We start from the raw sequence: 12,858 nt of genomic DNA on the forward strand, positions 1-12,858 counted from the left end.
CTACTTTGCCCAACTATATGGCAATAATTATACCAATCTAGGCGATATGGATGAATATTTACAAAAATATAAACTGCCTAGACTAACAGAAGAGGAAATAGAATTCTTAAATAATCCCATATCAGAAAATGAAATCCAACAGGCCATCAAAGAACTCCCTAAGACAAAATGCCCAGGGCCTGATGGATTCACAAGTGAATTCTATCAAACATTCAAAGAACAGCTAATCCCAATACTATACAAACTATTTGACATAATAAGCAAAGAGGGAGTTCTACCAAACTCCTTTTACGACACAAACATGGTACTGATTCCAATGTCAGGCAGGTCAAAAACAGAGAAAGAAAATTATAGGCCAATCTCCCTAATGAATATAGATGCAAAAATCTTAAATAGGATACTAGCAAAAAGACTCCACCAAGTGATCAGAAGGGCCATCCACCATGATCAAGTAGGATTTATACCAGGGATGCAGGGCTGGTTCAATATTAGGAAAACCATCCACATAATTGACCACATCAACAAGCAAACCAACAAAAATCACAGGATTATTTCAATATACGAAGAAAAAGCCTTTGATAAAATACAATGCCCATTCCTATTAAAAACACTAGAAAGCATAGGAAGAAAAGGGTCATTCCTAAAAATAATAAACAGTATATATCTAAAACCATTAACTATTATCATCTGCAATGGGGATAAACTGGATGCATTCCCAATAAGGCCAGTTGTGAAACAAGGATGCCCATTATCACCTCTGTTATTTGACATTGTACTAGAAACACTAGCAGTAGCAATTAGAGAAGAAAAAGAAATTGAAGGCATTAAAATAGGCAAGGAGGAGACCAAGTTATCGCTCTTTGTGGATGACATGATGGTCTACTTAAAGAATCCTAGAGATTCAACCAAAAAGCTAATCGAAATAATCAACAACTTTAGCAAAGTTGCAGGATACAAAATAAACCCCCATATGTCATCAGCATTTCTATATATTTCCAACACAGCTCAGCAGCAAGAACTAGAAAGAGAAATTCCATTCAAAATCACCTGTGAATCTTAAAAATTCTCAGACCCTACTTCATAAGATTTGGTTAAGACCATTCCCCATTTTAAACAATGAAGGGACTTAGTCAGGAATGTAAGAACTCTACTCCACCCATACTTAAGCATACTTTAGGGGAAGATAAAGTTGTAAACTCTTTACTGAGCAATGAAAAAGTACTTAACTCATACTTATAGTAAAGCAAAAACCTTGAGCTAAGTCTATTTTTAGATCTAATACAAAAAGATGCTAAGTACCTATGAAGGTCAAATTAATCACTAAAAGGTCAAGCAACTTGCAAACTTGCAAGGGGAAAAGAGGTGCGAACTTACTCAGAAGTTTTAGTCTACTCAGGTGTGAACTTACTCGGAAGTTTTATCTACTCAGGTGTGAATTAAGAATAGTCTGTCCTTTGGAAAATGTCTACTGTGATTGGTAGATGTGAGAACTTAGGGGAGGTGACATAGGAGAAAATTCTCTTTAGAAGGAACTCTCTCTGAGAGAACTGGGTGGCTGGCTGAAAATTCAGTTTGCCAAAGCTTAATTGGAGATCGGACTAGTTGGAGTAGCTGGGTCTCTGAACACTAGAATCTTGCTTGGGACAAATCTTGTGGTGAGTGGATAAAAGACTGACTGATCTCTCTTAGGGCTTGGGCCGAGGCTGGTCTAGGCTGGCCTGGGTTGGCCTACCCCTTTTGTCATTATTTCCTCTTACTCTCTCTCTCCCTTTCATTAATTCCTTAATTTGTATTACTTAAAATCTCCATAAAAACCCAGCTGACTTGGGTATATTTCATATTTGGGAATTTTTCCCTGGTGACCACTTTATATTTGATTTAACTCAAGACAATATCTTGAAACCATATTTCTGCAGTCACAGTTTATACCAACCACTCTTTCAATTGTTACACACTTTAGACAAAATAAAATACCTAGGAATTTGTCTCCCGAGACAAACACAGGAACTATATGAACACAACTACAAAACACTCTCCACACAACTAAAATTAGACTTGAGCAATTAAAAAAACATTAACTGCTCATGGGTAGGACGAGCCAATATAATAAAAATGAACATCCTACCCAAACTTATTTATCTATTTAGTGCCATACCCATTGAACTTCCAAAAAATTTCTTTACTGATTTAGAAAAAAACCATAACAAAGTTCATTTGGAAGAACAAAGGATCAAGGATATCCAGGGAAATAATGAAAAAAAAAAATACAAAGGAAGGGGGCCTTGCAGTCCCAGATCTCAAACTATATTATAAAGCAGCGGTCATCAAAACAATTTGGTATTGGCTAAGAGAGAGAAAGGAGGATCAGTGGAATAGACTTGGGGCAAGTGACCTCAGCAAGACAGTAAATGATAAACCCAAAGATCCCAGCTTTTGGGACAAAAACCCACTATTTGATAAAAACTGCTGGGAAAATTGGAAGACAGTGTGGGAGAGATTAGGTCTGGATCAACACCTCACAGCCTACACCAAGATAAATTCAAAATGGGTGAATGACTTGAACATAAAGAACTAAACTATAAGTAAATTAGGTAAACACAGAATACTATACATGTCAGACCTTTGGGAAGGGAAAGATTTTAAAACCAAGCAAGACTTAGAAAGAGTCACAAAATGCAAAATAAATAATTTGGAATACATCAAATTAAAAAGGTTTTGTACAAACAAAACCAATGTAACTAAAATCAGAAGGAAAGCAACAAATTTGGAAGCAATCTTCATAAAAACTTCTGACAAAGGTTTAATTACTCAAATTTACAAAGAGCTAAATCAATTGTACAAAAAATCAAGCCATTCTCCAATTGATAAATGGGCAAGGGACATGGATAGGCAGTTTTCAGATAAAGAAATCAAAACTATTAATAAGCTCATGAAGAAGTGTTCTAAATCTCTTATAATCAGAGAGATGCAAATCAAAACAACTCTCAAGTATCACCTCAAACCTAGCAGATTGGCTAACATGACAGCAAAGGAAAGTATTGAATGTTGGAGGGGATTTGGCAAAGTCAGGACATTAATTCATTGCTGGTGGGGTTGTGAATTGATCCAACCATTCTGGAGGGCAATTTGGAACTATGCCCAAAGGGCGATAAAGAACTGTCTGCCCTTTGATCCAGCCATAGAACTGCTGGGTTTGTACCCCCAAAAGATAATAAGGAAAAAGACTTGTACAAGAATATTCATAGCTGCACTCTTTGTGGTGGCCAAAAATTGGAAAACGAGGGGATGTCCTTCAATTGGGGAATGGCTGAACAAACTGTGGTATATGTTGGTGATGGAATACTATTGTGCTAAAAGGAATAATAAAGTGGAGGAATTCCATGGAGTCTGGAACAAGCTCCAGGAAGTGATACAGAGCGAAAGGAGCAGAACCAGGAAAACATTGTACACAGAGACTGATACACTGTGGTACAATCGAACGTAACAGACTTCTCCATTAGTGTCAATGCAATGTCCCTGAACAATCTGCAGGGATCTAGGAGAAAAAACACTATCCACAAGCAGAGGACAAACTGTGGGAGTAAAAACACCGAGGAAAAGCAACTGCTTGACTACAGGGGTTGAGGGGACATGTCTGAGGGGAGACTCTAAATGAACACTCTAATGCAAATACCAACAACATGGAAATGGGTTCGAAACAAGAACACATGTAATACCCAATGGAATCGTGCATCGGATATGGGACCGGGGGGAGGGGGAGGGAAGGGGAGGAAAAGAAAATGATGTTTGTCTCCAATGAATAATGTTCAGAAATGTCCAAATAAAATAATGTAAAAAAAAAAAAAGCCAAATCATGGCAGGGGAAAGTGATATGTTTGCTGCCAAAATAAAGCAAATTTAGAATTTAAATTTTGTTGTAGGTAATCCACAGATAGTTAAGAGCTAATGTTGTTTACTGGGTCATTTTATAAGTGTCCCAAGAACATTAAAGCTAATTCCTTCTTCAGTTTCGTTCATGGAAAAGTTGGTATTGTCACTGTAAATGCCATGACAAACAACTAAACAGAGAAATTTAATATGTTCTCTGGTCTTTTGCTTCTCTAATTTTATTAGTGCTACTTTTAATTGGTCTTTCATACCTTCTTATCTTATATGCTTTTTGTTCATATTTTTCTCATAAATTCTCCAAAGAATATGTACTCAGTGTACTTTAAAAAAAAAAGACTTCTGGCCAGGACTCATGTACAAATGTATCATAGTTGTACATATGTAAAGTTTGTGCAGAAAGAACAATGCACATTTGTATCATAATAATGGATTGATTTACTAATATAGTTTTAGGATACTAATGTACTAACAATTAACACACAGGGAAAGATTAGCTCGGGGAAGTTTAAAACTTGAGACAGATTAGGGACAGAATGATAATAAATCTTATAAGTTAAAAGATATAGGAGTTAATAGAGTTTATAAGAGTTCATAGATAATGTAATGATTAAAATAGTGGAAGACATAAACTGTGGCAGATAAAGAGTGGTTTGGCTTAAATTGTGACCTCAGAAAATATGTTTTCAAGACAGTGTCTTGTTTTAAGTCAAATATAAGGTGGTCGCCAGGGAAAGATTCCCAATTATTAAATATACCCAAGTCAGCTGGGTTTTATAGAGATTTTAATTAATACAAATGAGGAATTAAAGAAAGGGAGAGAGATAGAAAAAGGAAACAATGAGAAAAAGAAAGGCTGGCTCAGGCGAGCCCTGGCCAGCCCGGGCCCAATCCCTAAGAGAGAAATCAGTCTTTTATCCACTCACCACAAGATTTTTCCAAGCAAGGATTCTAGTGTTCAGAGAGACACCAGTTCAGCTTTGGCCAGCTGCCATCTCCAGAGAGAGTATCTCTGAGACTCCAGAGTCTCCTCAGAGGGAGTTCCAGTGAGAGTTTTTCTGCTCTCAGTTTCTCCTCTCCTTTTAAAGGGAATTTTCTCCTATGTCACCTCCCCTAAGTTCTCACGTCTACCAATCACAGTATACGTTTTCCAAAGGACAGACCATTCTTAATTCACACCTAAGAAGGCTTGAACTTTTGATTAAGTTCACACCTGAAAAACCTGAGTAAGTTTCTCACCTCTTTGCTCCTTGTAAATTCACAAGTTGCCTGACCTTTATAGATACTTAGCACCCTTTTGTATTAGATCTAAAAATAGGCACAGCTTAAGAACTTTTGCCTTACTATAAGTATGGATTTAAGAATTTTTCATTGTTCAGCAAGGAGTTTCTTTCCCTAAAGCAGGCTTAAGTAGGGGTGGAGTAGAGTTCTCACATTCCTGATCTAAGTAGAGGTCTCACATTCCTGATCTAAGTTCCTTCATTGTTTAAAATGGGGAATGGTCTTAACCAAATCTTATGAAGTAGGGTCTGAGAATTTTTTAAGGTTCACAATCCCCCCTGATGGTCATTGGGAGACTAGTCTCCCCATTGATCATTTAACATAATCATCTTATAATCCTAAACGCACTTCTAACTACACATGCATACACTATTCAGTTTTTTAAGAGGAAATTAGAGTAGTGAGGGAGGAAATAGGAAAGAAAGCAAGCAAAACCAATGTTTTGCTAGGCGCATTGACAGAAAGGCAAATTAGGGGCAGTCCCTTTTGGCATAAATGTGTACATTTACAATAAATGTTCAATCAAAGTTCAGTTCAATCAACCATATCCAAAGTTCATTCTTGATCTTCTTGATGTAGTGTGGATTTTCTGGCATCTTTCTGCAACAGTTCATTCTTTGGATATAGAAATTAGCAAGCTTCTTCCTTGAAGATATTTTCTCAAACAAAATCAAAATCTTAGATTTTTATAAAAATACAATCTCAAACAAAAGATCAAAAATCTTGGAGAAAAGTAGAATTCCATTTTGATAGGGAAGCTTCTGATTTTTGTCATTCTCATCAGGGATATAGGGAGCCAGCATAATAGTCAAACTTTGTACTTGTATGAGTACTTCACAAAGAGTGTAGATACAAGAAAGTCCTACGACTTAACATATGTTAAGCATCGCAACCTCGAGTCTCACATAATTATTTCCTGTGTGCTCTTTTTGGCACTTTTCAGGTTAAGTCTGTGCTCCTTGTTTTTTATTCCTTTTTCTGAAATCATACATTAACATTAATCACAGTCTCATAACATTTTATCAATAAATGGCAGGTTTCATAGTTTAAAGCTTTTAGGTATGCATTGACATTATAGCAAGTATATATATGTATATATACATATATATGTGTGTGTGTGTATGTATATATATTAACTTGTATTACTGCAAAAAATTAATTGATTGTATGTACCTTTAGTATAAGAAATGGGAAAAAATCAAATATTCTAATCAAAATAAAAATAAGGAAAAAATCAGTAATTCAATGTGTTCTCGAAAAACAGCATCCATTTGTCTATGGATTATTATTTCCAATTCATATGATAGGATATAGTCAATCAGTCTCAGCAGAAGATGCTTTCTTCACATATGAGCAATGAATCCAAGAGTCCTTTTCTCCAATCTTTATAGATGTTGGAGTAGTTAACAATATTTGTAATGGTCCTTCCCACGAAGGCTGAGTTGCTCCAGTAAGCTTGAAATTCTTAATATACACTTTGTCTCCTGGGTTCAGGTCACGAAGAGAAAAATCTAGTGGTCCAGCTTGTACTGCAGCTCCAGATTCATCAAGTTCACGTAGTTTGTGCTGTAACTCCTGTATATAGGAAACAATATAGTATCTCCCCCTAATAGTGATGTATATGCAGGGGAAAAAGGTTTAGCCTGTCTGTGTGTGTCTGTGTGTGTATACAGACGATATACTTAGCTATAGTGAATATCTAAATGCTTGTTGTTTGGTTGATTGAAGAAAAAGATTATCAAAGGGAGAAGAGACTGGGGATAGGGGAAGGTTTCATTGAGGAGATGGTATTTGGCTTGGGCTTTAAAGATAGGGAAAATTTTGATAAACAGAAGGAAGAAGGAGAAAATTACAGGGCTGGTTTTGTGTTGTTTTTAATAGGGTATGGGATGGCGGGGGGCACATGACCTTCAATTCTACTTTAGAGTTGATGGGAACAAATCTCCAATATAATGCAGAGTTTTTTTGTTCCACTTTCTTTTTCTTTTTTTTTTGTTTCAATGATGCTTCCTAACTTTTTCCTTCCCTTTCCTTGAACAATGCAAAGAATTCTATACCACACTGTTTATCACTCGCTTGCTATCAATGCCAGATGGGAGGAAGGTAGCATCTCCAGTCTAATCCTTGCTATTAGGCTCAAAGCGCTTTGTCCCATGCCAGTAGAGGGAAGTCTTGGTTCCTGCCTAACTGGGATGAATGGTCCTTCCAAAAATCTAGAATGGAAGGAAAGTTATCCTGAAGGGCGTGGAGATGGGAGAAAAAAACCATCCAAGTTCTTGTCTTCCTACTTCAAACTAAGAAGGCACAAACTGCAATTGGGCAAAGCCAATTTTTAATGAAAAATTATCCTAACATAGAAAGTAGCCTCAAAAATCTCAACTTACCCCAAGAAGTTTTGATGTTCTCTTCATTTCTTCTTTATCCACTTGAAATTTGTGGGTCTCCATCACTGAAATTCATAGAACAAAATAGTTGCTATTCCTATAAATTAGCAAATAATTCTCAGAGTAATCAGTTTAACTCAGAGTTAATGGGCAGAAATGGGTCTCTAAAGACATATTCCGTATAACACTGAATGGATCAAAATCTTCTCACAGTAACATCTAAGTCCTTCATTTGATCAAGCATTTGATATATAAAATTGTATGGCTGATTACAATCTATGCTACTGCTTATGCCCTATTGTTGTTATCCCCTGAATATTAGTCTGCTGATTAGACTTATCCTTAGTCTGATGTCATTTAGAAATTGTTGATTAATAAAACAATGTTTTTTTCTAACCTAAGTCGTATTAAGCATGATGGGTTTTTTCAGTAAAAGCATATAGTGTCACAGTCCATATATACTGGCAAATAAGGAAATCAATGGTTAAGGAACCTTTTACCCACCCTCACTGGCACAGTTGCTGCACAGTGTGCTACTGGCACACATTCCTCTATATGTAGAGTATGATCAAGAGTAAAGCAGGTAAAGGTCACAGGGGCAGAGAAAGAAAATGAAATCTTGCAATTTGGTAAGAAACAAAGACAGCTCCATTATGCCACCTAGTGGAAAAGAGGAATGCAAACTGTTGAGAAATAAGAGAGAAGAAATATCCTGGACTATTGGCAAATGACCTAGTCAGATCTGTATTTTAGGAGTAGCAATTCTCACAATGTGGAGAATGAAATGAAAAGAAAAGAACATGAATACAAGATCAGTTAAGCAATAATCACAAAATAAGTGAGGTTTCCAAGGTCTCCAATATAAAACATTTCTAATTTTTATTATCTTACCTGCCAAAATTGGTATCAGAGGAAGCTCCAAAGTATAAAATAATTGCCACAGACCACAAACCTGTATTGTAGGGGAAAATTCATTAAGCTATAATTTGATTTTTTCTATTAATGTACTTTACAGCAAAGCATAATAAATGTTGTGAGGGATACTGAAGACAGCACTACAGTTACCATTATGAAAAGAAGTCACAAACTAAAGGGAATTTCACATTTTAATACCTGGAATCAACAGTCTAAATATTACATAAGAAGTTTCAGCTAAAATGGAAATAAAATTTCAGTAGTCTTGAGTTCTCTCAAAACAAAATCTAATTGTTCATTTCAATTCTATTTTATTCCAATATATCCATTATCAGGATAAGCAAATAGATACTGGAGTGAATTCTCAGGGAAGGGGATCTATAGAAGAAGAGCTATTTATTTTTCAATCCACATAATAGGCCAGGGTCTTTTTGAAACTTTTCCTTTGGGGCTCTAGGATTTAAATTTAGATGGATGTAGCTCAAAGTTTTATTTACATTTTCAAAAGACAAAATTAGAAAAAAATGTTAATTCTCACGTTTTATGTCAATGGCAGTATCTGAAATGAAAAACCTAATTTGAAAAGTCCTTCTAATTTTAGGCATATGGTAAGGAATAAATCCTAATAGATTTTAGAGCATTAAGCATTATTGTTATTCTTTTGTTTCCATAAAAACTATATTACTCACTTATATTCTAACTTAATGTTTTATCATCCTTGCTCTTTGCTTTGTAGTAGGACAAGGAAGTTGTGATATCTTATATGTTACATCTTATCGTCCTTCACATTCAAAGACATTGTAGGTGATATGGTTTTTTGCATTAAAAGTATAGTTCAAAAAACAAGTCTTCCTCACTTTCAATTAAATTAATTAAAGATAAATATAATAAAATTCTTGCCTTTAATTTAGAGCAAAGATCCACTGTAATTCTGTAAAGAATCCTCAAGTCTGAGCATAGACTCTGATAAAAAAAAACCATAATATTAAATGAATAGGTAAACTTGATGGCAATATTTTCCTAATCTAAAAGACTATTTATAAACCAAGAAGGCAGATTCAAGAAAGCATTTTGCTCCACTCTGCAAAAAATGGCACTAACCTAAGAATTTTCTCTGACAAATCTACATCATGGCAGCTGTCAATGAAAGTCCAGTGATAAAAAGAAAAGTCTTGCTAGCCTTTGCCCCAGAGTGCAGAGCTAATCAATGAGTACCTACTATAGCCACAAAGTGATGACAGTTAAAATTTTCACAATGATCAGTCAGTTAATAAGTATTTGCTTGTGTCAGGCATAGTACTAAGCACTTGGGGGATACAAAAAGAGGTAAAAAAAGTCCTTGCCCTCAAGGAGTTAACAATCTAATGAGGGAAATAGCAAACAAACAAATATATACAAACTATATATAGGATGTATATATAGGAAAAAATAAAGAGAGGGAAGGCACTAGAATTAAAGGAGGACTGAAAAAAGGTTCTTCTTGAAGATGGGATTGTAGCTGAGACTTAAAAGAAAACCAGTGAGTAAGCAGAGATGAGTAGGGAGAACATATGGGGGAGAGTCAAAGAAAATGCCCAGGCTTGTTCATTGAATAGCAAGGAGTCTAGTGTCAGTGGTCAAGTACAAGTCACAGAGTAGTTAAGGAAACTGGAAAGGAAGGAGGGGGCTGGTCATGAAGGACTTCAAAAGACAAAAAAGAGGATTTTGTATTTGATACTTTAGGTGATAAGAAGCTACTGGAGTTTACTGAGTAGTGAGATAACATGGCTAGACCTGTACTACAATAGTCCAAGAAAGAGGAGATGAGGGTCCCCACCAGAGTGGTGATGATGTTACTTGGAGAGGAAGTATATTTAAGAGAGATTGCAAAGATGAATTTAACAGGAGTCAGAAAAAAATTAGATATAGAGAATAAGAAACAGTAAGGAGTTAGGATGATGCCTAGGTTGGGAGCCAGAGAGACTGAGAAGGTGGTGTTACCATCTATAGTAATAGGGAAGAAGGAAATAAAATGACCTTTTTTTTGATGTTATGAGTTTACGATGTGTAGTGAATACCCAGTTTGAGATGTCTGAAAGGTAGCTGGCATTTCAAGTCTGGAGGTCATGCAGAGTAGTTAGGTCAGGATAGAGAGATTTGAAAAACCTAAGCATAGAGATGGTAATTAAATCCATGGAAGCTGATAAGATGGCCAAGAATAGTAGTGAAGTAGAAAAGAAAGGGGCCCAGGACAGAACCCTGTGGGCCAATAGGTTCCAGGAAAGGAGGCTGAGAAGTGGCAGTCAGATAGGTTGGAAGAAAACTGGAAGAGAGTGATGGCTTAGAAACCCAAGGGGAAGAGACTAGCAAAGAAGAAAAGGCAATCAATACTGTGAAAGCCTGCAGAGGTAAAGAAAAATGAGGACTGAGAAAAGGTCATCAAATTTGGATTAAGAGATCACTGATAACTGTGGAGAGATCAGTTTTGGTGGAATGAGGTTGAAAGGTGGGTTGTAATGGATTGAAAGTGAAGGCATCTACCTTTTCAAGGAGTTTAACCACAAAGGAGAGGGGACATAGAAGACAATTGTTAGAGGACATAGAATGATCAAGTGAGGTTTTTCTGAGGATGGGAGAGACAGAGACATTTTTATAGGCAGATGTGAAGGTGCCAGGAACCATTGAGAGACTGAAAATAAGTGATAAAGTGGGTATAATAGAGAAAGCAATTTTTGAAGAGATGGGATAGTATAGGATTGCTTGAGTAGGTTAAAGGGTTAGCCTTGATAAACAGTAAGGCTAACTTAATATGTGAGACGGGGTGAAGAAAGATTGTGGCAAGTGGCATATGAGTGACAAGAGATGAGATGGAGGAAAGAAAAGGGAGCTCACAGCAAATGGTTTCATTTTTTCTCTCTGTAAGATATGAGACATGATTCTCAGCTAAGACAAGGGGCGGGAAAGCCATGGGAAATTTGAGGAAGGATGAAGTTATTTGGAACCACCATCATGTAAAATGGGATATTTTATTGAAAATGGAAGCATAGAAGGATTGTCTTAGTAACAGTGAGGGCTCAGTTAAGGTTGTGTACCATAAATTCGTAATGGACTCAGTCAGAATGGCTGCATTTTTTTCTCTACTTTTGTTCAGGACTACATATGTAGGAGTAAAGGCAGTGATCTGAGTGATCCAAGATTGAGGTTGAGTAGGGTAGATTAGAGAAATGCTAATGTAACTAAAATAAGAGGATAGTGTAGAGTTGAATTGGTTCACCCATGAATTAATACGGGGGAAAGAAGAGATGGTGGATACTACAGGAGAGATGGCCTGGAAAGAACTGACAAGTAAAGGGCTGGAGATCATGATATGGCCAAAGAATAGGGTTTGTTTAGTAAAAGAAGGTACAGGGAAAGGTGAAAGGTCAAAAGCCAATAAATTATGATTGGATAAGAAGATTTCAGAATTCTTGAATGAAAGGTGATACTTCTGTGGTGGATGACTAGATCAAGGGTACTGATCATCTTTGTGTGTGGCTCAGATGGAGAAGAGTTCAGTAGGTTGAGGAACTGAGTGATTACGGTATTTTAATGAGAGTCAATATGATTCTTCAAAATGTTGAAGTTCTGTGATTTAAGATCAGGAATTGGAGAGGAGAGAAAAATTATAAGTCAAGTATTAAACTTTTTGAGGAAGGGAATGGCCAAGGATCTATAGATAATAGCTACCAGAATTTGGAGTGGATGATAGATCTAAATAGCATACATCTCAAAGGAAGGGATGTTACTGATGGAAGAAGGAGAATGTAGATTATTATTATTTCTACTTTACAAATGAGGAATCTTCACACAGTTCTACTCTAATTCCTCATATGGCAGGGAGTTGAGTAGGTTTCAAAGGCTACTCCAATACAGTGTAAGGTCTACAAGCTGCTATCAAGTAAGAGAGCCTTTGTGTATGGTGCTCATACAAGAATGAACTTGGGAAACAGTAAAAACATAAAGCCTTTTCTGATCTTCATACTTGCTAGTGTCATCTTCTCTTCAAAACTATCTTATAATTAATATTAAATTTATTCTCTTTACTTTTACTTGATATACACAAATACATATGCTTATTTGCTCCCACATTAGAATGTAAGTTCTTTGTGAGGAGTTATTTCATTGAATTTGTGTCCCCAGCACTTAGCTGTGACTGGCAAGCACACAATTATGGTATTGCTGACTTCATTCTGCACCTGGTCATTTGTATCATTTGTCAATTGTATCCACTGTTTCTTAGGATAAAAACAATTCTATAATATTTACCATTTAGCTATTCCCCAATTAATGAATAGCTACTTTGTTACTACAAAAAGTGCTACTATAGATTTTTTGATGTATAGAGGATTTGTATTTGGAGCTTAATTTGCTTGGG

At 36.1% G+C, this 12,858-nt stretch overlaps 1 protein-coding gene across 9 annotated transcripts in view; it reads right to left on the reverse strand.

The window, feature by feature from the left end:
- LOC100022326 (DNA polymerase nu) overlaps nt 1-12,858 on the reverse strand; it is a 479,612-nt gene that overhangs the window by 341,427 nt on the left and 125,327 nt on the right. For 7 of the 9 annotated variants that reach the window (XM_056802316.1, XM_056802320.1, XM_056802318.1 and 4 more), the window contains exons 9-11: nt 9,366-9,428; nt 8,442-8,502; nt 7,551-7,615 (exon numbers count right to left, since the gene is read on the reverse strand). In XM_056802316.1, the coding sequence (XP_056658294.1) occupies nt 7,551-7,615; nt 8,442-8,502; nt 9,366-9,428 (189 nt within the window). The remainder of the gene's footprint in view (nt 1-7,550; nt 7,616-8,441; nt 8,503-9,365; nt 9,429-12,858) is intronic. The other 2 variants (XM_056802319.1, XM_056802317.1) reach the window with 1 other exon arrangement.

This window comes from Monodelphis domestica, chromosome 6 (assembly GCF_027887165.1).
Source record: "Monodelphis domestica isolate mMonDom1 chromosome 6, mMonDom1.pri, whole genome shotgun sequence".
Lineage (NCBI taxonomy): Eukaryota > Metazoa > Chordata > Mammalia > Didelphimorphia > Didelphidae > Monodelphis > Monodelphis domestica.